The 26,190-nt window shown below is 43.9% G+C and overlaps 1 protein-coding gene across 1 annotated transcript in view; it reads left to right on the top strand.

Moving 5' to 3' along the window:
* The window catches only part of LOC137564091 (solute carrier family 22 member 4-like), a 146,934-nt gene that overhangs the window by 117,873 nt on the left and 2,871 nt on the right, over nt 1–26,190 (top strand). Inside the window, exons 7-9 of the mRNA XM_068277444.1 lie at nt 480–694; nt 4,613–4,795; nt 23,318–23,453. Of these exons, the coding sequence (XP_068133545.1) occupies nt 480–694; nt 4,613–4,795; nt 23,318–23,453 (534 nt within the window). The remainder of the gene's footprint in view (nt 1–479; nt 695–4,612; nt 4,796–23,317; nt 23,454–26,190) is intronic.

Here is a 26,190-nt window from a genome sequence, read left to right as displayed (position 1 = left end):
GGTATGTATAAATCTTTTAATATGGTTTCGCTCTGGTTTTCTTTAAAGCTGAATTATTGCATATGCCTTCAGTTTTAAGAAGGAAAATTTATATTTAGCATAGGTTTTTTTAAGTAAGAGTGCATTTTGGTCTCTTTAAGCCTCATACTTTCCTAATGGTTCTGAGTTACCGTGAATAATCGTCCATGATTGTTTTGGAAAGCTGGCTGTACATACATCCCTTGTTCTCTGAAACTCGGTCTTCTGCAGTTGGTTGCAATGGCACAGCTTGAAACCACATTCTCCTTTCTCCAATACAGGCTGTCTTGTAGAGAGCCAAGTGTATATTTCTATATGGGAAAATACTGATACTTTGTCACCTGAAACAAATCTGTCAAGAGACGAAAAGATCAACTCTGTACATTGACTTAATATGCTCATACATCTCCAGCTTGGCTTGTCAGAATCTGAACATCCTATACATGTTTTTGCCATTTTAGGTTCATTGTATCAACTGCATATTTTGGGGTTTCTCTCAATACTCCAAATTTACATGGAGATCCATTCCTTAATTCTTTCCTCCTGGCTGCCATAGAAGTACCGTCATATATCATAGCATGGCAACTGCTCCGACTTGTACCCAGACGTTTTGCCATGTGTGGAACAATGCTCCTAGGAGGACTTGTGATGCTTCTCATTCAACTGGTTCCTCTAAGTAGGTTTTTTTTTTTATTTTCGTATCTACATATATACATTTTGATAAGTCAGTCCTTATTTGCAACAGAAGAATATCAATATCAATTCCACCCAGTAGAATGAAGCTTTCAGATACATTTGGCCAAAGTAACGCAGTGTAACTTGTGTGGACACATTTTTAATGTTTCATAATAATGTTGTGTTTACATGAGATTTCAACAGTTCTTAAAGTCTGTATTTATAATATGCACAGTATGTATTAAATTAAAGTTGATTATGAAATGTGCTACATTGTATCACCATGCAATAATCCGCTGAGGAGATATAAACACACACTATATTTTGACTGTCACTTGACCATGTAGCACTGGAATTAACAGGTACTAGAACTGGTACTTTTTTCTGGTGAAGCCTTTGTTTAGGATGGTGAAATATGTATTTTTTTGCCTGATTTTTGGTGTGGCAATATATTGTACTAGGTACATTTTATTTTTTTTCTATTTCAACGTATTTATTAAAAGAGTAAATTTGAACAATTGTAAAGAGACATAACAAGAAGTTTTGAATCAGGATGATACCATTTATAAAGAGACATAAGTATTATAATAAGGTCTTATAGCATATAATGGAGGGGAAAAAACAAGCTAAGTAACAAGGAATACATTAACGCTGTATGTAACATGGCCAATGAGAAATGCAAATCTTAAGATGGCAATACACTAATACATGGGCAACCAGATTTAACCATCGGATAGATCCCTTTCAGATGAATCTGATCTGAGAGGCATCAAATCCTTCCACACACTTTGCACAGATTTTCAACAGATTTCAGCAGGAATAAAAGCAGGTGCTCTGGATTCCAATACCTTCCCCCTTCTCCAACTAAGCCCATTCCACACATCAAGCACCTGTATCTCACAAAATATTAATGAATAGATAAATATTATATCCAGGGTTTCCAAATAAAGTCAAAACTATAATCCATCATTGTAGAAGTTTAATTTTCTAACAAGGGTATTACTCCTTATGCTGCTTGATAAGGTGCCCATGCATCAGGCCATGTACGGGCAATGAACCATGAGACAGAGCTCTCTCTAATCGAATCTGATCAGGGAAGGGATCTGTTGCCTGCCTATACACACCAGACCAATATATGATAGATTTCAGCATAAAATCTATCAGGAATCGGCCTAGTGATGCCGCCTGCCTGGCCATCTCCCAAGTGTTAAATGTCCCCACAGTGTCAGTGCGCTGTAATATTTCACTTATCTGCTCGTGCAAATCCTGGCCTCCTCTGCCGTCCACCATTGCTGCAAATGCATGTGCCACGTGGTGTGTGAAACACGTGTTGCATGTGTGACGTCGCACATGCACGCCTGGTGCCAGGTGATATAGGCACTCAATGGTAATGGCGGACACGGGGGTGATGGCAGACAAGGGGTGAGTTGCACCAGTGGGCAGATGAGAATTTAAAGAGAAACCGTAACCAAGAATTGAACTTCATCCCAATCTGTAGCCGATACCCCCTTTCCCATGAGAAATCTTTTCCTTTTCTCAGATGGATCATTAGGGCCTCTATATGGCTGATATTGTGTGGACCATGGTGCTGACATCACACTGTGGGAGTCTTGTTGCATTGTGGAAAATAACAGCTGTTAAATCTATGACCACATAGTGTGGTTCCACCCAGGTACAGCCCTATGGGAGTCTATGCCCAGGGACCGTGCACTGCGATCCCACTAATCACCGGTCAGTAATATTCTAATAATTTCTGTAATACTAGTCAATTGCTTTCTTCTTTGCAGTGTTCCTGCTCACAGCCTGGGGTATAAAGGGAAGTTTAGTGTTCGGAATTGTTGAGGAGTGAGGTTAGTGGGAGGCAGAGGCCAGGGGGAAGAATAGTGGGAGGTATAGGAGAGGTGAAGGAGTGGGCCGAACCACAGTGTGCAGGTCCCAGCCTAAGCTGCAGTGCGCTTTACACGACCAGACCATGATGGGCAGGTCCACAGTCTGCAGCTCTGATGCAACCAGGCCATGACCACAGCGCAAGACCCCAAGGTCTTGAAGGGGGACATTAACTGCTTCCGGATCAGCGCCGTTCAAATCTACGTCCTGCTGGTGGCTGCGCAGCTCTGACAGGACGTAGATTTCAAGATCACCCCCTTCCCCCCTGCGGTCCTACCGCTCCCGCGGCTCTATCCCCGCCACAATTGCATTGGCTTACATTGATTGAGAGGGTTAGGAGCCAATGGAAGCGGCTCCTGACTGGTGCACAAACCTCTGCCGTCATAGAGACGGCAGAGAGAGGGGCCTGCGGGAGCGGTGGATATGTGTGGCGATTCGCGGGAGGCGCGGTTTTGCAGTACCAGCAGTCTCTGGTCCTTAAGGGGCCAGAGGCTGCTGGAACGAAAAGCGTTAATGAATCAACTTGCTTGCTATAGTATTTATGTTTTAAAGTGATACTATTTAGCATTCATGTGAAAAAGGCGCCTGAAATAAAAGAGCAGGGGATTGTCACTAGAAGAATATTGGTAAAATTACAGATATTCTACTACTTAATTCCAATAGTAAAATATCTGTAATGTTTACAATATTTTGCTATGTCTTAACCGAACTCTATTCTCACACAGAACCCTCCTTCTACCGATTCCTGACCTTAAGATCTCCCTCTACCGATGCCCAAATCTTAACCCTCCCTCTACTAATGCCTAACCATTAACCCCCCCAGGGGGTGCCTAACTCTTAACCGCCTACCAACACCTAACCTAACCCCCACTGCACAGCCAAGTTTTGTGGCAAAGAAGGGAAATTTGAGCGCCTACAGGCGCCTGAACATTGCGCGTGCCGAGGCATGTCGATATGAAAATAGTTATGTAATGCTGCAATTTGCATATTGCCAAGCCTTGGCACCCGTGTTTTTATTGGAAACCTCAGGGCGCCCAAAATTTCCTTCTTTGCCACAAATCTCGGCTTTTATAATGGGCGTTTATAGCGGCACCCTTTTTTTTCGCAAGGGCTCCTGCACCCTTTTTTTCCACCCGGGAGTCGGGACTTATTCCTTCTGTGCCTACTTGACCAGCCAACATATAGGGCTTGATTCAAGCTGTGCTGCTAAAGCAGCGCAGCTTAATGTTCTGTAGTGCGCGCTATTGCACGCCTTTCATAGCAGAGCTTGCTGCCATGGAAAGAGCGTGCCTTCCTTAGTTACGTGCATTGCTTCCTTAGCAATGCGTGTAACATTAACTGCTGGTGGCGCTGCTCCTGTAAAGTATCGCTACCGCGATAATTCACTAGTGGCCGCTACTGCGTTAATTGACAATGTAAATTAACAGTAGCGGCCGCGAGTGAAGTATCGCGGTAACGATACTTCAAAGGAGCAGGACCACCCGCAATTAATGTTTCGTGCACTGCTTCCTTAGGAAGGAAGGCACACTTCTTACATGGCAGCGAGCTCTGCTATGTAAGGTGTGCATAGCGCGCACTACAGAACATTAAGCTGCTCTGCTTTACATCAGTAATAGGTCAGTAGTATGAATTTAGTGAGAGCATGGTAGTAGAATGGACAGCACTCTCACTTTCCAGTGTTAGGGTCCCAGGCTCAAATATGGGCCAGGACACCTTCATACAGTGTGTGTACGGTCTTCCCATGTTTTCATGGATTACTGAGCAATCTGGTTTCCTCCCCCATCCCAGAAACCTACAGATACATTATTGATTTCTACCTAAAATTGCATAAAGACCATGATAGGGATATTCGACAATGACTATAGTTAAGATTAGATTGTAAGATCCTCTGAGGAACGGTTGGTGACATGACTATATACCGGTACTCTGTAAAGATGACAGTGCCTTGTATGTGAATTCACAGTTGTAGTAATGGTAAAAAAAAAAAATCACCAACAGTGCATGGTATAAAAACTTTTGTTCTTTATTGCAGATTTACACATTCTGTCTACGTGTATGGTGATGGTGGGGAAACTAGGGGTAACAGCAGCATTTTCTATGGCCTATGTTTACACAGCTGAACTTTACCCCACTGTGATCAGGAACATGGGTGTGGGGATCGGTTCTATGTCTTCTAGAGTGGGAAGTGTCATCTCTCCATACTTTGTTTATTTGGGTAAGTACTTTAGAGTATCAGAGGCTTGCCTCTCAATGCTCTCTCATAAATAAGAAATGTTGCTTCTAGGTTTACACTAGTGATATGCAGCACAATTATTGCTACTGTATATGAAAACTGGCATAACCAGCTCCAAGAATGGAATTAATATTTCAGAGGTCTGGAAAAATCTGCAGCACAAAAACGGAATGTTTTTTTTAACACTGGTGCCCCGCAAGGATGCGTACTGTCCCCAATCCTGTTTTCCCTTTATACAACCACGTGCACCTCATCTGCCAACTCCGTCAAGGTTATAAAATTTGCAGATGACACCACCATTCTTGGCCTCATTGGCTGCGACAGTGAACACGCATACTGGAATGAGATTGAACGCATCTGCAAGTGGTGCAAGAACAACCAGCTTGTACTCAATGCAGCAAAAACAGTTTAACTGATAGTGGACTTCAGAAGGCGCCCTCCCACACCCAATCCAGTCTCCATCGAAAGGCGCCAACGTCTCCAGGGTGTCGAGCGTTCGCTTCCTAGGTGCCACCATCACAAATGACTTAAAGTGGGCTGAGAACACCTCCAAGGTCCAGAAGAAGGCTCAGCAGAGGTTGTTCTTTCTGAGGCAGCTGAGGAAATTTGGGATTCCGCGGGCACTGATGTCCACTTTTTACACTGCAACCATTGAGTCTATTCTTTGCTCCTCCATCGTCGTCTGGTACGCAGGTGCAACTGTGAGCAATAGACTCAAGCTTCAGAGAGTAATCAATGCTGCAGAGGATCATCGGGTCACCCCTTCCACCTCTGGACCCCCTACACACCCTTCCAGACTGTGGTCCACAGCGAACAGGATACGCAACGACCCCACCCCCCCCCAGTAGTCGCTACTTCGACTGCCTGCCATCGGGACCTCCAGGCATCTGAACACTTTCTTTCCTCAAACTGTCCTCCTGCTTTGCACCGCTGCCCAAATCATCAACCATCATGTTAGCAATCAGTTTGTGTGCTCGTTATGTTGTAATCTTTCTTCTTCCTGATTTTGCTGCCCAAATCATGTTTGCAATCTTTTTAGTATGCTTGTTATGTTGAAATGGTTCTGCTGTCTGTATTATGCTAACTCTTGTTTCTCTTTTTCTACTCTATACACTTGATTGTGCCCAAATGCCTCTTATCTGTAAAAACAGCTTTCCATGCCATGTGTACCACAAAAAATTCCGGGTGCGATATCTGTTGCACTTGGAGAATTAACTGATTCGGATTATGATTTTTTTAGTGCAGACATGACAGCAAAATTGAATGGCATAGTGGTTATGGTTACCTGTGTAAAGTCATTTGATGGCATCTGTGAACATTAAAATATATGTAAAAAAAAACTAAGCTTTGATTAATTTAGAAACAAGTAGAAATGTATAGAAAACCATCAGTTTTTTATACATTGGGACTCCCAGCTGTCGGGCTCATTTTATGGCTTCACAGCATGGTGATAAAAAAGACCTGACACACTACCTGAAATGATAAAGACATATGTAACAGGAATCAGTACAAAACTGAGGTCCTAGACCTTTGTTAGGAGCACGAAATAATTGGGCACGTGTTTGAAAGATTGTGCTGTTTTCTATGGTAGACAATAAAGGTAGGAATACCCCTGCATAACTCCATGTATTTTTGTACCGTTGGAGTATCACTTAGTTGTTGCCGGTTAGGCTTTGTTCAAATCTAAAAATCAAAAACGCTGACGCCAGCAATTTCTGTTTTTTGTGCGTTTTTCCCCCCCCTTCCGGTGCTCCACTGCGTGCTACGATTTTGTACAAAGCGCTTTTGTAAGTGCTTTTGCAGAGCGATTCCGTGTTTTCACTTCCTGACATCAGTAAGGAAGTGAACTCTTTCACGCGGAAATGAATAAATACAATGTATTTATTCATAAAAGCGTGAACACAGTCGCCGGATAAAGTGATTTGTGAGCGTTTTGCACTTTACCTATACCTTCCATTAAAGCAAAATCGCCCCGAAAATGGTACATGCAGCGCTTTGCTGAGTGGAAAGCGGACGAAACACGCCGATATGAACTGTCTCAAAAACTGTTTAAGGAGATTTTCAAAATTGCCTGCGCTCAAAAAATAACCTCAAAACACCCCAGGTGTGAGCAAGCCCTTAGACTTCCTGGGCCAATTAATCATTAAGGTATTGAGAAGGAGGTTACCGATCTTAGCTTGTTTCACAGCTTAGTGAGTCACTGACCCGGAGGCATGTAAGATGAAACTTTCACACCTCACCGAATATATATATTTTTTCATGGCTGTAACTTAAAGCAGACTTGAACTCAGAACTTCCTCTATGCTCTAAAAGATAAGCAACAGCAATAACAACTTTTAAAGAAAAACATTTCTTTGTTAGAGCCAATACAAATCCTGCAATAAATCTGCAGTGTGTCTACTTCCTGCTTGATGAAACTTAGTGTTCTGTACATGCAGATAGGCACCCAGAACAACAAGTTAGGACTCTTTACTGAGGAAAAGCATAATGAGATATAATGAGATAATGAATACACAACCATCAGGAAATGCAGCTTACTTAGAACAGAGAGGAACACACAGGAAATGCAGCTTACTTAGAACAGAGAGGAACACACAAAATGAATACTGGAAAACGCCATACCATAGAGATCATTGCAGTACTTTACATTTTACGGTTGCTTACTATACTGCAGTTTAGGTAATTGTTATTACTGCCAACACTGTTTTCTTGGAAGCAGATATAGGGTTAACAACCTGTGTTTACAAATTAGCTGTTCTGCTGAGGCAGCTAGCTAAGAGATCAAAATACCCTTGTGATTAGTCACAGATGAGGGGGAATTAGACAGGCTAAACTATTTAAATACATACAGGGTGCATTTCTCTATGCTATATTTCTCACTTTAACCACTTCCCGACCTCCCCCAGCCGATGGGCGGCGGCAAAGTCCGGGCCCAAACGACCGCAATACGCCCATCGGCGGGGGCGGCTGCGGGAGTGGCTATGCGGGGATCGCGTCATTCGTGACGCGATCAGCCGCTGGGGACTGGCTCCGCCCACCGTTCGCTGTAACCCGCCGGCCGTTCGGAAGCGCCGGCGGGTTACTAGCACCCGGATCGCCGCTGAAACATTGTATAATAGGCTTTGTAATGTATACAAAGCCTATTATACTGGCTGCCTCCTGCCCTGGTGGTCCCAGTGTCCGAGGGACCACCAGGGCAGGCTGCAGCCACCCTAGTCTGCACCCAAGCACACTGATTTCCCCCCCCCCTGCCCCCTGATCGCCCACAGCACCCCTCAGACCCCCCCCCTGCCCACCCCCCAGACCACTGTTTGCACCCAGTCACCCCCCTAATCACCCATCAATCACTCCCTGTCACTATCTGTCAACGCTATTTTTTTTTTTATCCCCCCCCCTGCCCACTGCCCCCTCCTGATCACCCCCCCACCCCTCAGATTCTCCCCAGACCCCCCCCCCCTGATCACCTGTCAATCACCTGTCAATCACCCGTCAATAACCCCCTGTCACTGCCACCCATCAATCAGCCCCTAACCTGCCCCTTGCGGGCAATCTGATCACCCACCCACACCAAAAGATCGCCCGCAGGTCCGACATCAGATCACCTCCCAAGTGCAGTGTTTACATCTCTTCTCTCCTCTAAACACCTACTAATTACCCATCAATCACCCCCTATCACCACCTGTCACTGTTACCCATCAGATTAGACCCTAATCTGCCCCTAGGGCACCCAATCACCCGCCCACACCTCAGAACGCCCTCAGAGCCCAGCCCTGATCACCTCGCCAGTGCATTGCTTGCATCTATTTCCCCCCTCTAATCACACCTTGAGACACCCATCAATCACCTCCTGTCACCCCCTAGCACACCTACCCATCAGATCAGGCCCTAATTTGCCCCGTGTGGGCTCCTGATCACTCGGCCAAACCCTCAGATCCCCCTCAGACCCCCTTCCGATCACCTCCCCAGTGCATTGATTGCATCTATTTTCCCCTCTAACCGCCCCCTGAGACACCCATCAATCACCTTCTGTCACCCCCCTAGCACTCCTATCCATCAGATCAGGCCCAATACATCCTGTCATCTAAGAGGCCACCCTGCTTATGACCGGTTCCACAAAATTTGCCCCCTCATAGACCACCTGTCATCAAAATTTGCAGATGCTTATACCCCTGAACAATCATTTTGAGAAATTTGGTTTCCAGACTACTCACAGTTTTGGGCCCGTAAAATGCCAGGGCAGTATAGGAACCCCACAAGTGACCCCATTTTAGAAAGAAGACACCCCAAAGTATTCTGTTAGGTGTATGATGAGTTCATAGAAGATTTTATTTTTTGTCAAAAGTTAGCGGAAATTGGATTATTGTTTTTTTCACAAAGTGTCATTTTTCACTAACTTGTGACAAAAAATAAAATCTTCTATGAACTCACCATACCCCTAACGGAATACCTTGGGGTGTCTTCTTTCTAAAATGGGGTCACTTGTGGGGTTCCTATACTGCCCTGGCATTTTAGGGGCCCTAAACCGTGAGGAGTAGTCTAGAAAACAAATGCCTCAAAATGACCTGTGAATAGGACGTTGGGCCCCTTAGCGCACCTAGGCTGGAAAAAAGTGTCACACGTGGTATCGCCATACTCAGGAGAAGTAGTATAATGTGTTTTGTGGTGTATTTTTACACATACCCATGCTGGGTGGGAGAAATCTCTCTGTAAATGGACAATTGTGTGTAAAAAAATTCAAAAATGTGTCATTTACAGAGATATTTCTCCCACCCAGCATGGTTATATGTAAAAATACACCACAAAACACATTATACTACTTCTTCTGAGTACGGCGATACCACATGTGTGACACTTTTTTGCAGCCTAACTGTGCTAAGGGGCCCAAAGTCCAATGAGTACCTTTAGGATTTCACAGGTCATTTTGAGACATTTGGGTTCAAGACTACTCCTTACGGTTTAGGGCCCCTAAAATGCCAGGGCAGTATAGGAACCCCACAAGTGACCCCATTTTAGAAAGAAGACACCCCAAGGTATTCCGTTAGGTGTATGATGAGTTCATAGAAGATTTTATTTTTTGTCACAAGTTAGCGGAAATTGATATGTATGTTTTTTTTTTTTCACAAAGTGTCATTTTCCGCCAACTTGTGACAAAAAAAAAATCTTCTATGAACTCACCATACTCCTAACAGAATACCTTGGGGTGTCTGCTTTCTAAAATGGGGTCACTTGTGGGGTTCCTATACTGCCCTGGCATTTTAGGGGCCCTAAACCGTGAGGAGTAGTCTAAAAAACAAATGCCTTGAAATGACCTGTGAATAGGACGTTGGGTCCCTTAGCGCACCTAGGCTGCAAAAAAGTGTCACACATGTGGTATCGCCGTACTCAGAAGAAGTAGTATAATGTGTTTTGGGGTGTATTTTTATACATACCCATGCTGGGTGGGAGAAATCTCTCTGTAAATGGACAATTGTGTGTAAAAAAAAAAATCAAATAATTGTCATTTACAGAGATATTTCTCCCACCCAGCATCTGTATGTGTAAAAATACACCCCAAAACACATTATACTACTTCTCCTGAGTACGGCGATACCACATGTGTGGCACTTATTTGCACCCTAACTGCGCTAAGGGGCCCAAAGTCCAATGAGTACCTTTAGGATTTCACAGGTCATTTTGAGGCATTTGTTTTCTAGACTACTCCTCACGGTTTAGGGCCCCTAAAATGCCAGGGCAGTATAGGAACCCCACAAGTGACCCCATTTTAGAAAGAAGACACCCCAAGGTATTCCGTTAGGAGTATGGTGAGTTCATAGAAGATTTTATTTTTTGTCACAAGTTAGCGGAAAATGACACTTTGTGAAAAAAAACAATTAAAATCAATTTCCGCTAACTTGTGACAAAAAAAAAAAAAAATTCTTCTATGAACTCACCATACTCCTAACGGAATACCTTGGGGTGTCTTCTTTCTAAAATGGGGTAATTTGTGGGTTTCCTATACTGTCCTGGCATTTTAGGGGCCCTAAACCGTGAGCAGTAGTCTTGAAACCAAATTTCTCAAAATGACCTGTGAAATCCTAAAGGTACTCATTGGACTTTGGGCCCCTTAGCGCAGTTAGGGTGCAAAAAAGTGCCACACATGTGGTATCGCCGTACTCAGGAGAAGTAGTATATTGTGTTTTGGGGTGTATTTTTCTACATACCCATGCTGAGTGGGAGAAATATCTCTATAAATAGACAATTGTGTGTAAAAAAAATTAAAAAATTGTCATTTACGGAGATATTTCTCCCACCCAGCATGGGTATGTGTAAAAATACACCCCAAAACACATTATACTACTTCTCCTGAGTACGGCAATACCACATGTGTGGCACTTTTTTGCAGCCTAACTGCGCTAAGGGGCCCAAAGTCCAATGAGCATCTTTAGGCTTTACAGGGGTGCTTACAATTAGGCACCCCCAAAAATGCCAGGACAGTGAACACACCCCACAAATTACCCCATTTTGGAAAGTAGACACTTCAAGGTATTCAGAGAGGAGCATAGTGAGTCCGTGGCAGATTTCATTTTTTTTTTGTCGCAAGTTAGAAGAAATGGAAACTTTTTTTTTTGGTCACAAAGTGTCATTTTCCGCCAACTTGTGACAAAAAATAAATTCTTCTATGAACTCACCATGCCTCTCACTGAATACTTTGGGATGTCTTCTTTCCAAAATGGGGTCATTTGGGGGGTATTTGTACTATCCTGGAATTTTAGCCCCTCATGAAACCTGACAGGTGCGCAGAAAAGTCAGAGATGCTTGAAAATGGGAAAATTCACTTTTGGCACCATAGTTTGTAAACGCTATAACTTTTACCCAAACCAATAAATATACACTGAATGTTTTTTTTTTTATCAAAGACATGTAGCAGAATAACTTTCGCGCTCAAATGTAAAGGAAATTTTACTTTATTTGAAAAATGTCAGCACAGAAAGTTAAAAAAGTCATTTTTTTGACAAAATTCATGTCTTTTTTGATGAATATAATAAAAAGTAAAACTCGCAGCGGCAATCAAATAGCACCGAAAGAAAGCTGTATTAGTGACAAGAAAAGGAGGTAAAATTCATTTAGGTGGTAGGTTGTATGAGCGAGCAATAAACCGTGAAAGCTGCAGTGGTCTGAATGGAGAAAAAGGCTCTGGTCCTTAAGGGGCGAAAAGACTGTGGTCCTCAAGTGGTTAAAGGAGTACGGTAGGGGGGGGGGGGGGGGGGGGAGGAAAGAGTTGAACTTACCTGGGGTTTCTAATGGTCCCCCGCAGACGTCCTGTGCCCACGCAGCCACTCAAAGATGCTCCGGTCCCCGCCTCCGGTTCACTTCTTGAATTTCCGACTTTAAAGTCGGAAAATTACTGTAGCATGCCTGCGCGGCCATGTCCTCGCTCCTGCTGTCTCCTGGAGCGTACTGTGCAAGCGCAGAATGTACTGGTCCTGCGCAATACACTCATGGTGATATCAGCGGGAGCAAAGGCACAGGCGCAGTGGTTTTCCGACTTCCAGAAGTTAACCAGAAGCGGGAACCGGAGCATCAGTGAGTGGCTGTGCGGGCACAGGACATCTGTGGGGGACCATTAGAAACCCCAGGTAAGTTCAACTCTTTTTCCCCCCCTACCCCTCTACAGTAGTCCTTTAAAGTAAAACTCCAATAGTTAAAAATCTAAAGCAGCTCTACCCATTGCTATTAAAAGCAACACTACAATTTCAGCTTACTTTCATAGCTTTTATGTGTATATGCAAATGCACCAATTTCATGTGGCGCTTAACATAAATTGGTGAAGGGATGCTGTAGTACTACAACATCATTGAAGACTGCTAAGTCTGTACTCCAGCTGCAGTACTACCATTACATCAGTAAGGGCTTGTTAACATTATAAGCGATTTAGCTAATTTTAAAGTACTGGTGATCTTAAAAATCGCCTTAAAAGCGCTTGTGCAATGTTGCTCTATGTGAGTGTTCTCACGTAAGCGATGAACTTTTTATCCAATTGCAACCGCGGCTCCTGCACCATTTTCAGAGCGTTTGCAATTCAATAGAAAGTATAACAAAATCGATAAGCGCTTCAAAAAGCGCTTTGAAAAGGGATTTGCTTTAATGAATAAATACATTGTATTTATTAATTTCCAAGTCAAAGAGTTCACTACTTGATTGAAGTCAGGAAGTGAATTCAATATTGCTACACAAAAGTGCTTAGAAAAGTCCTTTTCTAAGCGAAAATCGCTCTGAAAGTGCTTAGAAAAGCGCTTACAAAATCGCAAACAAAATCGCTCAGTGATTGCGCTGGCGATTTATAATGTGAACAAGGCCTTCCAGGTGTAGTACTACCACATCAGTAAAACTACACTCCAGCTGCAGTACTACATCAGTAAAACTGTATTCTGGCTGCAGCATTACCACATCAAAAAGACTGTACTCCAGCTGCAGTACTACCACATCAGTAAGACTGTACTCCAGCCAGGGGCATATCTGGGTAATATAGAGCCTAGGTTCTCAACATGTGGTACGCGTACCCCAGGGGGTATTCCTGATGGTTCCAGGGGGTACTCGGACTTGATATACTTAATCAAAAACAACAAATTAAGAGTTTTAGAAAATGATAATCTTATTTAAACAACTCCAAATTAGTATTTTAGATAATTAAAAGCAATAGTAAATGCTTGGAACTGGTTTAGAACCAATTATCATGTACCACGATTAAATATATAATTGTCAAGGGGTACTTGTGATAATGTTTACAATTTTAGGGGGTACTTGGTGAGTGCAGGGTTTTAAAAGGGGTACATACCAATAAAATGTTGAGAAACACTGATATAGAGCCTATGGCAAACACTGAAATTGCGCCCCTCCCGGTCAGAGCCCTCTTTCCCTCTAATAAAAAGCGTCCTTTCTTGCGTACGTGTTATGGTTGCTTCTGTTTTTTGGCTTTGAATTTTGCTGAAGTTACTTTTTTGGAAATCTCTTCTTATTCCCTCTGTCATCTTATTCCCTTCTGTCATCTTTTCTAACACTAAGCCAAGTATGTCCTACATACATAAGTAGCCATGTTCCCCAGATAACAGAATTAATCTGATCTGAGGTCTGAGTGACAGGGAGGCACAGGAGGCAGGCATGAGGGTCGCAGTACAGGAGCAGATATGGGGCGCAGCACAGAGGCAGGCATGGGGACATAGCACAGAGGCAGATATGTGGACACAGCACAGGGGCAGGCATGGGCCCCATAGTGTTGTGGTGCCCATGGCACGAGCGATGCCTGCACCCCTTTAGATAGGCCCCTGATTCCAGCTGCATTACTTCCACACCAGTAATACTGTACGCTACTACCACATCAGTGAGACTGTACTCCAAATGCTTTACAGCCACCACAGCAGTGTGCGCTGCTCAAAACTACCTGCGCCCCTTAGCTTGTAGAGCGGAGCGGGCAAGCAGTGTGTAGCAGTACAATGATCGGGTATTGTTCCTGTGTGGCAATCGCTGTAGCTCATATCTATGACGCCTTCTAGTGGCGTCTTGCGACACACCTGTATAATCCTTGGAGCACATCTGGCTATGGGGAGGGGGGGGCTTACTTGTACGGGACGCACATCTGGGTACTGTCGAGGGCGCTATACTGGGAAGAGGGGCTTATATGGGAATTAATACATCAGCTTGCCAGAATGTACAGGGTTTAAACTAACTTACTGCTATGCCCTGCATGATTTCTCACACAAAATTCTTTGTAACTCAACATGGGTGCCACATGTAGGCCTCCCATGCCCCCCAAGTGGTGGTGGGCAGTGTCCACTACATTGTCCACCTAAAGGAAAGATCCCTACCTTGAAGAGAATAGCAACCAGCTTGAACTTTGCAAGAGCTACTGCATTAGAGTCCAGAACTGTATCTACAGTTATATCCTTGATGAGCTGCTGTGTTCTTCTGAAGCAGGCAAAACATTAACATGCTTGTATTAATATATGTGCTGTGATGGCAATTTCCTTTTTCCAGGCAATGTTAACATTTTTATTACATTAGAACTTAACTTACATTGTATAATGACAAAGAAATACTGAACACAAACTTGCCCTTTGAATGTGTGTGTGTGTGGTGTGGCTGCAATGTAAACCAAACAAGTTCTCATTATTTGTGGGTAGTAACTTCCATTAATGCCAGTACTAGGTTTTGCAGAAAACTGAATACGTTGACCTTGCATAGGCCACTATGGGCTTGATTCACAAAGCGGTGCTAACCTACTTAGCACGTCTAAAGTCTTTAGACGTGCTAACAAGGGTGCTAAGTAGGTTAATCAATTGAGAAATACGGTGCTAACCTACTTAACACCCTGGTTAGCACGTCTAAAGACTTTAGACGTGCTAAGTAGGTTAGCACCGCTTTGAGAATCAAGCCCTATTTTGGCAAAGCACCAGGAGTGACTGCTGAGGCCAGCAGCCTGTAGCTGCAAAATAACAGCACAAATGTAAAGTTACCAGCTTCCTACTGAATCTCTGTGTCCACTGCTGCAGTGGTGTAGCAATATGGGATGCAGAGGCTGTGACCGCACTGGAGCCCCTGGACAGAGGGGCCCTCCATCTTATTAGATTTTCATTGGTACTATGCTAATAAGAACCTCTATATGTGCATTGAATAGTGATACTGTTTCCTTACTCCGATTACACCTCTCTGAAACTGCAGCTGTCCTTGGTAGGTTTTGGGGCTCCACATCAATAGAATGCTTGGGGCCCCATGTACAACTCGCACTAGGGATCCAAGTTCTTTAGTTACGCCATTGGTCCACTGATTATAGAATATGTGCCCTTGGTTCCCATATTAATCTGTCTATATAGGCTCACCACATACCATACAATGTTGGTTGTTCAATCGTTCATGTAGTATAAAGGTGGCCACACACAATACAATTTTACATAGTACAGTATATTTGTCTTCAATTCAATTAGATAAATTGACTGACCAATGTATCACATGTTGCTTTAAAATTTCCCCAATTAAGAAATAAACATTGAAAACTCAGAAAAAATTGTTTGGGTCTATAAATCAAGAAATTGACAATCTATACTACACCATTTAATCTTCTAAAAATGTGTACAGACATTTCCACCACTCCTGATCAAAAAAAAAAAATAAATGGGAAATTTGATCAGGATTTCTGTACAACCAATCCTTTTTTTATCCAATTCCTGTAAAAAATAAAATGTTGTATTGTGTGTGTTTGACCACCTTTAGGCCCGGTTCACATTAGCGGTCACCGTCCGGAATCGCGTGCCGGAGCCGGACCGCATGCGGAACGGATGGAACGGACGCACGGCAGGGCAATGAAAGTCTATGCGTCCGTTCACATGCGTCCGTTTCGTCCGAACCGGAGCCGGACCGGATCCGGACTCCGGCATAAGATCCAACATGCGCTATTTTTTGGTCCGGCTCCTCCGGCAGACGTATCCGGAGCGGAGCCGGACTGTTGCATCCGGCCAATACAAACCAATGAGAACCAGAGAGCGCACAACACACTGGCTATAAAAACCGGACGTTCTACCCCACTTCCTATGCTTTTTCTAGTGGCCATTTTGGATGGGGGCCACATGGGCCCAGCGTTCACAGAGTGGAGCAGCAGGGATTTCATGCTGGAGCTCTTTGGCAGCAACATGTCTGATGATATGTCTGATTAAGAGGAGGTGAGGCCTTCTCCCCACATAGTAGTAGGTGAACAACAGGAAGGAGAGAATTCCCAGGTACGAGTAAAAAATGACTGGATCCATGGTCCCAACTGCAATCTCTGTATCCACGGATGGTCTCCACACGTCCACCTGTCTCCAACAATGACCCCAGAGCTTCTGCTGACCTCCCAGACCCCAGGTATTTACAGGTTGTTATCTCTTTAAGAAACCGGATCCGGACCGCAACCGTGTTCATACCGCACAGAAAACGGATGCAAACGGACCGGATCCGGACCTGATCCGGATAGGAACCATACGGATTAGGTCCGGTCCGGATCTGGTGCGGTCCGGACATCCGTTCCGGTTTTTACAAAATCGCAAGTATGAACGGGGCCTTAGAATGGCATATGCTGTGCAATCTTGATTGTAACATTTGAAAGCATTCAACTTCTTCAGGTAAGCCCCTAAACAAAAATCAATAAAGAAAAATTAAAAAAATGATCAAAAAAATATCGGTTGAAATTTAGATTGGACATTTTGGAAATAATTGATGTGGCAGATAAATCTGCCAGAAAATTGTATGGTGTATACCTAGCATTAGAGCTGACTATTTTAAGGGGATTTTTGTTTAGGGGACTCTTTTAGATTTTGTGGCACAGCAGGTGGTGTTAGGAACTAGGGGATTTACGCTAGATTTAGATAATGTAATAGTAAAGGTAGAAATACATATAGCGATGTATGGGCAGATTCGACCAAGAGACAAATCTCTCTCTGATTGAATCTGATTAGAGAGATATCAGTCAGCTGCCAATACACCACAGGCCGATTCCCAATCAATTTCATTTATGTTTATTTATTTTATTTATTAAAGTATTTATATAGCGCCGACTTATTACACAACGCTGTATAGAGTATATTGTCTTGTCAATAAACTGACCCTCAGAGGGGCTCACAATGTAGTGCCTACCATAGTCATATGTATGTATGTATGTATGTATGTATGTATGTATGTATGTATGTATGTATCGTGTAGTCTAGGGCCAATTTTAGGGGGAAGCCAATTAACTTATCTGTATGTTTTTGGGATGTGGGAGGAAACCAGAGTGCCCAGAGGAAACCCACACAGACACAGGGAGAACATACAAACTCCTTGCATATAGTGCCCTGGCTGGGATTCGAACTGGGAATCCAGTGCTGCAAGACGAAAGTGCTAACCACTACGCCACCATGCTACCCACTACGATTTCTTGATGAAATCGACTCGGAATAGGCCTTTTGTGTTGCATCTGCCGCCTCGCCGCCCCCTGATGAAAAATGTCCCCCTGGTACCCAGTGTAAAGTATGACATCACACGCACGCCCTTACTAGGAAGCCACGTGGCACGCATATATGGAGAGAGGAGTGCGTCCGGAGCAGCAGAGGGACAAATGCAGGTTGCGGACAGGGAATGTATACTTTACACTGGGCACCGAGGGGACATCGTTAATTGGGGGGGGGGGGGGGCAGCGCCAGGGATTTTGTTGCATTCATTGATCGTTTGAATTGCACGCCGTTCCTGCCACGCACCAGATCGAGCAAGTTGGCCCAACATCTTGCAGCATTCGTGATCGACAATGCGACCAACTTTCATCCCGAAATTGCATGCACTTGGCGGCACAGATTTCCATCCAATTTGATTATAATAATTGAATCACAATGTCGACCGGCTGCCAAGTCGCCTGATGTATGGCCATCTTAACAGTAGTGCTTTGTGGCTATGCTAGATATATGTCCCGTGATGAGTCCCGTGGGACGTAACACGTAGGGCGGAACTTAGGACGAATAGTGCAGGACACTGGCAGCCACCAGGGAATTTTTATTTTACATGTGCATATGATTTTACTGAATGCAAGTGCAATTTTATAATCTTTAACATATAATAAATGGAGTTACGCTATGTAAGGATGTGTTTGAGCCTAGTGATTAAGAACTGGTTCCTGAGAGAAGACATCAGAGCTGCAGTATTGCTTGTCTGTGGTCGGTCAGCCAGTTTATCTGGTGAGCAGTTCATTTGTCTATTGGTGACTGGGATCACAAGTGGGGAAAACTAGTGCATGTGCATGATGTTATAAGGAGAGGTAACAACTGGAGTCACTAATACTACACCATAAGTGATTATTGTTTGGATTTTCCGAGTATTTGTCAGGACAAGGAGCTAAATCGTGAGGAGATTGGTGGATGTTTTAAGCATGGATTACTGATCTAGGATTGGTCAGCCTTGAGATCTGGTGAGCGATTATTTCCCAGGTTAACAGTAGATTGGATCTAAGTCGTTCTGTGAGGAGGAGGACTTTGAAAATGATTGGAACTTTGTGTATCATTTTATTATGTGAGGGGTGCCTACACCATTTTGAAGCTCTCTTTCTCCTCTTTCCAACGATATATAAACTCGCCCTACGCCTTTTTGATTTTTGCTATTTTCGCGATCGAAAACAAAGGCGTAGGGTGGCGGTTTATGTGTCGTTGGAAAAAGGAGAAAGAAAGCTTCAAAATGGTATGCATCTTTCCATAGTTTCTGCACTGCTCGGAGTCCCTTTAAGTATCTAATGTTACGATTGGAAGATTGAGACTCTTCTGCATCTGTAATTTGCAACAGTGATGTTTCCCTTGTGAAGACAGAAGCAAAAAAAAGCATTCAGTAACTTTGCCTTACGTTGGTCGTCCACCATTGAGTTCCCACCCTCATCCTTTAGGAGTCCTATACAGTCAACCTTTCTTTTTCTTTTTTTTTTTTTTTAGAGTTAATGTACTTGTAAAACTTCTTTAGGTTAGATTTGATATCCCTAGCGATTTGATTTTCAGCTTCAATCTTTGCCAGCCTAATTTCTTTTTTACAACTTTTATTGCACTCCTTATAATTGCTTAATGCAGCCTCTGTCCCCTTCTGTTTTAGGACCTTATAGGCATTCTTTTTCCACTTCATTTTATCTCTAACCTTTCCATTCATCCATAGAGGCCATTTTTTATTTCCATATGGGATATATATACTACAATATTGATTGAGAAGCAGTTTAAAAGCTTGCCATTTCCCTTCAGTGTCCTTCCTTTGTAGTACATTATCCCAGTTCACGAAACTTAGTTCCTGCCTGAGTTGATTGAACTTTGCTTTTCTAAAATTCATAGTTTTAGTGGTCCCGCTGCCCTTGGGCCTATCAGTCACCAGATCAAACGTTATCATGGTGCTGTCCCTTTCTCCGGCTGGGCACCTTCTCTTTACTTCCTGTCCCGTCCTGTGACAAGCAGAAGTTTAAACAGTAGAGGGCGCTCTACTGTTTGAACTTCCCCTTTTAACAGGATGGGACAGGAAGTGAAGAGGAGATGGAGAAGAAGGCCAGCTGGAGAAAAGGGCAGCACGGACCCGGGGACTCGCGCCAGTGGACAGGTGATAGTATCACTGCATCGGTCGTCGCCGAATCAAATGCCGCTAATGATGCGCTCCCGACCCGCCGGCGATCAAGCAAAATTTTCCGCCTGGACAGATCGACTGAATTGATTGCAAAAAAAAAAGTAATTTTTAGGAGTAGGAGGACAGATTCAATTGTTTATTTCGTCAGTTTATTTTCCCCTTGGGTTTACTTTAAATCAGGGCTAGATTTAGGAATTTACAGCAGAAAGAGACAAGTAATGTAAGGCGTAGGGTTTACAGTAGGGCTGGTCTTGGGTAGAAACCTTAGCAGAATATTGTTATTGGCAATACTGCCGATATTCTGCTAACAGCTATGTCCAGTGCCTAAATTTATTCTGTGCCCTTTTTGCATGCACGCTGAATGCAGAAAAAAGGTTTTCACTTCTTCACTTACCTCCATTCACAGAGTCTCTGAGCCAGGAGCTCCCTGCATAGATGCAGTCTGGAAAAGGCAGCTGACAGACTCCATTCCTGCTGGCTATTAGTATATAAAGCACTGCCCTTGGCATGCAAGTCTCTTAAACAGGACAAAATGCTTTATTAACATTCATGGTATTATGGTACAGTAAAACCCCCATTATCCGGCATCAACGGGATAATGGCTGATGCCGGATAAGTGGTTTCTAGTTTCTTTAGCGTAGTATGGATACAGAGACGCCAAAAGGATAAAATAATCTAAAACGTTTAAAACATGGAGGTAGTGGTGGACTTCCTCCAAGCAAAAATTGCCAATATGTTTGTCAAATACAACAAATTTACATACTCCGAGGGACAATGCTATATGTGTCCATACTACGCTATATTAAGTCCACCCCTGATGGAGGGGTGTCACCCCCTTTTTTTCCCTCATCTACTGAGAGCAACTTCTTAATCCTGAGTGGGGTCCGGTCTAAAGGTGGCCATACACTTATAGATTTGCAGCAGATTTGACCATAAGATAGATTTCTGTCAGATGCCTGTCAAGTCGAATCTGACAGGAATCTGATGTGTGCCACACACTAGGACCAGATTTTCAATAGATTTCAGAATGAAATCTATTGGAAATCTATCTAAATGCATTATTGGACCATTAGACCCAATGCAACTCTACGGGCCATGGCTCTGCTACCAGCAGCAGATCGACCTAAATCTTTCATCCTGTCCAATAGATCAAATCTATCGAAATCGGCCACAAATCGATCAATAGATTTGAAAGAATCGATTTCTGACCAATGGCTGAAATCGACCAGTGTATGGGCCCCTTAACCTTCTGCCGCCCGCGTCACGCCAGTAGGCGTGGCCGCGGCGGCAGCCCCAGGACCGCCTAACGCCAATTGGCGTAAAGTCCTGGGGCTCCGTTTTGCATGAGATCGCGCGCATGGTGCGCGCGCATCTCATGCTCGGAAGGCGGAGCTTCACCCCGCCTTCAGTCTCCGAGCGGCTATTGCCGCTCGGGAGACTGTTAGACGCCAATCACGCCGTCTATTTACTAGGTGCAGCGCTGCGATGAGCAGCAGCGCTGCACTGGGGACAGCCGTGTGACACGGCTGTCCCCATGGGGGACAAGAGAGCGATCGGCTCTCATAGGCAGAAGCCTATGACAGCCGATCGCCATAATTGGCTGGCTGTGGGGAGGGAGGGAGGGTAGAAATTTAAAGTAACAGGGTTTTTTTTTTAAAACAAAACAAAACAATAATATTTATAAAAAAAAAATAAATAAACATGGGGGGAGCGATCAGACCCCACCAACAGAGAGCTCGGTTGGTGGGGAGAAAAGGGGGGGGGGGATCACTTGTGTGCTGAGTTGTGCGGCCCTGCAGCTTGGCCTTAAAGCTGCAGTGGCCAATTTAGCTAATAATTGCCTGGTCACTAGGGGGGGTTTAGCCCTGCAGTCCTCAAGTGGTTAATCTCCCCACCTGCTTATACAATGGTTGCCTTTGAGGTAACCCTGCTTTGTGAGTATAGCTTATTAATTTATCATACGTCATTTCAACTACTTATTTGGCTCTTAGTGTCCCTATTCTGTGTTTTGGTTTCTTTAGAGTCAATGTTAAAAATGTTAAATGCTGCAACTATAAAGAGAGGGATATGGAGGCTGCCATATTTATTTCCTATACCAGTTGCTTGGCAATCCTGCTGATCCTTTGCCTCTAAAGGCAGCCATACACTGGTCGATTTGCCATCAGATTCGACCAACAGATAGATCCCTCTCTGATCGAATCTGATCAGAGAGGGATCGTATGGCTACCTTTACTGCAAACAGATTGTGAACCAATTTCAGCCTGAAACCGTTCACAATCTGTTGTTGTGGTGGTGCTGCCGCCGCTCCCCCCGCCCGCATACATTACCTGCTCCACCGGTGCGACTCCAGTCCCCAGGTCTCCGCTGCCTTCTCCGCTCTGGTCTCCAGGTCCGGCATGCTTTACTTCTTCCTGCCCGGCAGATAGTTTAAACAGTAGAGCGCCCTCTACGGTTTAAACTTCCTGCCGGGCAGGAGGAACTGAAGCATGCCAGAGACCAGCGCGGACACGGAGCAGCGGTGACCGGGGGTAGTCGCGCCGGCATAGCAGGTAATGTATTGCCGCTCTATTGCATCGGTCGTCGGGCACTCGAACGCCGCTAGCGAACCGCTCCCTACACGTGGGCGATCGACGGTAATTTTCCGCACGGAACGATCGATGGGATCGGACAAAATGGATCGAAATTCGGCGTGTAGCGCGAACGATTGGCAGCAGATTCGATCCCAGTGATCGAATCTGCTGTCGAAACGGCGGCAAATCGGGCCAGTGTATGGCCAGCTTAAACCTTTTAGTCACAGTCCCTGATCAGGCGTTTGACATTATTGCCAGATCTGATAAGATTAGCTTGTTTCTGGTGTTATTTAAACACTACTGCAGCCAGATAGATCAGCAGGGCTGCCAGGAAACTTCCATAGTTTAAAAGGAAATAAATATGGCAGCCTCCATATTCTTCTCACTACAGTTGTCCTTTAAAAATAGGCCTAGCTAAAACACAGTACTGTACTCCACACTGTATACTTACCTTAAACTCTATTAATGTTAAAATAGAGCAGAGGTTTAATACTGTATAAAGAAGTGTAAAAGTAGATTTATGCATTCTGCAAGGCCAGACTTTTTTTCTGGTTGTTTGAGACTTCTGGTTAACTAAGGTCTGCATAACGGGGGGTTTTATGTATTATGCATTTTTATGTATTAACCAGGATTTATTTTGAAGGCACAAATACATACAAGTTATTGTACATATATTTTAGAAAAGTAAATCAGAAGACTGGAATGTTGCAGAGCAAAGCATTTCATTTTACATGCATACTTTGTACTTCAGTATTTCTAAGATAATTCTGGCAATATGAATCTCTGAAGGGAATTATGTATTTTCTCTCGCCAACAGGTGCCTATAATAGGCTGCTACCTTACATCCTCATGGGAACCATGACTGTAACAATGGGAATTCTTGTGTTGCTCTTCCCTGAGACATTTGGTAAACCGTTGCCAGAAACAATGGACCAGGCGCAGCATGTTAAAGGGTAACAAAATATTTACTAAAGCGCTTATTGTGATTTTTGTTGGCTAGGTTGATCGTTTCTGTCTCAAAACTCCAGTGCAACTACAGCTTAAAACATTGCTCATTTGAAGTGGACTGACATTTGTTTTAATGTGCCCATTATTAACAATACAATTTCAGTGAATGATCGACCTTCTGACCAAATCGGATTGGAAGGTGTTGATGGTGCTAAGTGACATCCAGCATTGTGTTATCGATCCATTTTTGTGGAATAATTCTATTTAGAATGATTGGTGTCAAGATCTCTCCTGTAGCACATCCTGTTGGTTGCAGATGAAATGCAACCAGGCAGTTCTGATTTCTCTGCATGCATAAAGTTGCATAGTTTTGCTAACATTCGCAAGAAGTGTCACTGCCATCCGCAATCATGCTGCAGTTCAGAGCAGCACAGGATGTTGTCATGAATCCACCTATGGGTTGTTGCAGCTGAGCGCATGTTGCTGCAAAATGTTGCATGCATTTGTAATGAGTGTCCTAGCCATCTGCAATCTGCCTGCAGTCTTAAAGCGGACCCAAACCAAACATTTTTTTAATTAAAAATATTTAGTTGCACCACTGACACATACAAAGATAAATAAACACTCCTTCAAACCTAGGATCATTTCAGTGCATGCTTTTCACCCTTCTCTTTTCATAGCTAGGGTTATACTGGGGGCAGCCATTAGCAATTCCTCCATTGCTGGACACCATCTACTCCACCAGTTTGCCGGAAAATTCCCGGCAATTTGAAAGGAAGGGAGGGGTTCCTCCAATAAATGTAAAATATTTTATATTTGTCACCATGCAGCTAAAAAAAGGCTGCTATTTATTATTATAATTTAGAAAATAGATTTTATTTCTGAAATCTTGTATTTTTAATTTGGGTCCACTTTAAGTCAGAGAAACAGGATTGAGTGATTACCATTCCGCTGTGTTGGAATTTGCATGCCTGCTCTCATTGGGTGATGTCAATCTAAAAGCCTCTGCCTCCTTTGACACCTGGCCTGTCATAGCTTTCAGATTTGCCATAGCCAATAGCTGGTTCCTGTGTATCGATTGTGATTTACCTGGTCTTGCTTCATTGTGGACTGCTGCTGTTCCTGTGTAGCAAACATCAAAGTCCTTCTAGTCTGGACACAGCCATCACTGTGGTAGTGATTGGCAAGCCCTCCTACTAGTCCTGCTCCTGTGGACATGACTATAGCAATGGTTGCTATTAGTTACAATCCTTCCTGTTCTGTGTTGGTTGTACCTATGTGGTTGTTTGCCATCGCTGCGGTATCGATTAGATTGACAAAAATCCTTTCTGTCTTTTTGTCTGTCCTTGTCTTATTCAGCGTTTTGTGTTACATCCTGCACTATTCCTGATATCATCCAGTAATGTTTATCTTGTTTAGTTGGCTCTTGTATTATTATTATTTATATAGCGCCGACATATTACGCAGCGCTGTACAGTGTATATATATATATATATCTTGTCACTAACTGTCCCTCAAAGGAGCTCACAATCTAATCCCTACCATTGCCATATATCTATATTATGTAGTGTAAGTACTGTAGTCTAGGGCCAATTTTTTTAGGGGGAGCCAATTAACTTATCTGTATTTTTTTGGAATGTGGGAGGAAACCGGAGTTCCCGGAGGAAACCCACGCAGACACAGCGAGAACATACAAACTTTTTGCAGATAGTGCCCTGGCTGGGATTCGAACCAAGGACCCAGCACTGCAAGGCGAGAGAGCTAACCACTATGCCACCGTGCTGCCCTAGTCCTGCGGGGTAACCGTAGTCAGGTAGGCATACTGGTCTCATTAATGCAGGGGCTTGGCGTTAAGGTGAAGAGCGTGGTATGAGATTGAGGTATAGAGGCTGATGGAAGATGAGAGATCGGCCAGGCCTAACAATGTGAGGTACTTACCGATTAAGATGTCTAGCAGAACAACTTGGAGTTGCAGTTAGACAGGCTGGAAAAGAGTATGCAACGTTTTTCAGCAGCTGAATCGTCAACATGGCAGATAAGGAGGGAGAGGCCAGTGGGGAGCAGAGCCCTGAACTCCTTATTCGGCCTTTTGATCCCCCACCGACTCCACTACCTCTTCTCCCTGATCAGAGCGGCAGTGCCCCGGCATTCTCGAACTTCTCACTCTCCCACTAGCCCTGCTACCTCCTCCGCTCCCAGGCGACCTCCCAAGGGAGTCAGTGTGGGAGGGATCCTGCCGGTAGCATAAGCCAATACCCTTTTCAAAGTGACTTACAATGGCCTCGATTCACTAAGATCATGCTGGAGATAATAAGGCAAGAGAAAAACGTACCTCCACATAGTGAGAGTTATCTTATCTCTTCATTCCTTACGTTACCTCCTCTGTAGTTAATTTACCTCCTCTGTAGTTAATTTCACATGCAGTTAATGAACAGCCTGTCTTTAACTCTGGAGTTATTTTAAGGATTGAAGAGTTAACTTAAAGACAAAAGAGTTAACATTAGGTTTGCCTGAGGTAAAATGTTTTCTGAATACTACATGCCTTATCACCATGGTAACAACTCTAGAAGAGTTATTAAAGACAGGAGATAAGCTTAGTGAATTTAGGCCAATGTCCTGATAAACCAAGCTCATCAAGAGGTGTGTTACTCCTCTGGTCTCTGAGACCCCTTTCATTTTTCATTCCTCCCCTCTCCCCCATAGTCACAACTGTCCTGGAGTAACTCCTGCTAGACATCCTGG

The sequence above is a fragment of the Hyperolius riggenbachi genome, chromosome 3 (genome assembly GCF_040937935.1).
Source record: "Hyperolius riggenbachi isolate aHypRig1 chromosome 3, aHypRig1.pri, whole genome shotgun sequence".
Classification (NCBI taxonomy): Eukaryota; Metazoa; Chordata; class Amphibia; order Anura; family Hyperoliidae; genus Hyperolius; species Hyperolius riggenbachi.
Note: the sequence above shows the minus strand (reverse complement) of the source record. Positions and strands in the feature narration are given on the sequence as shown.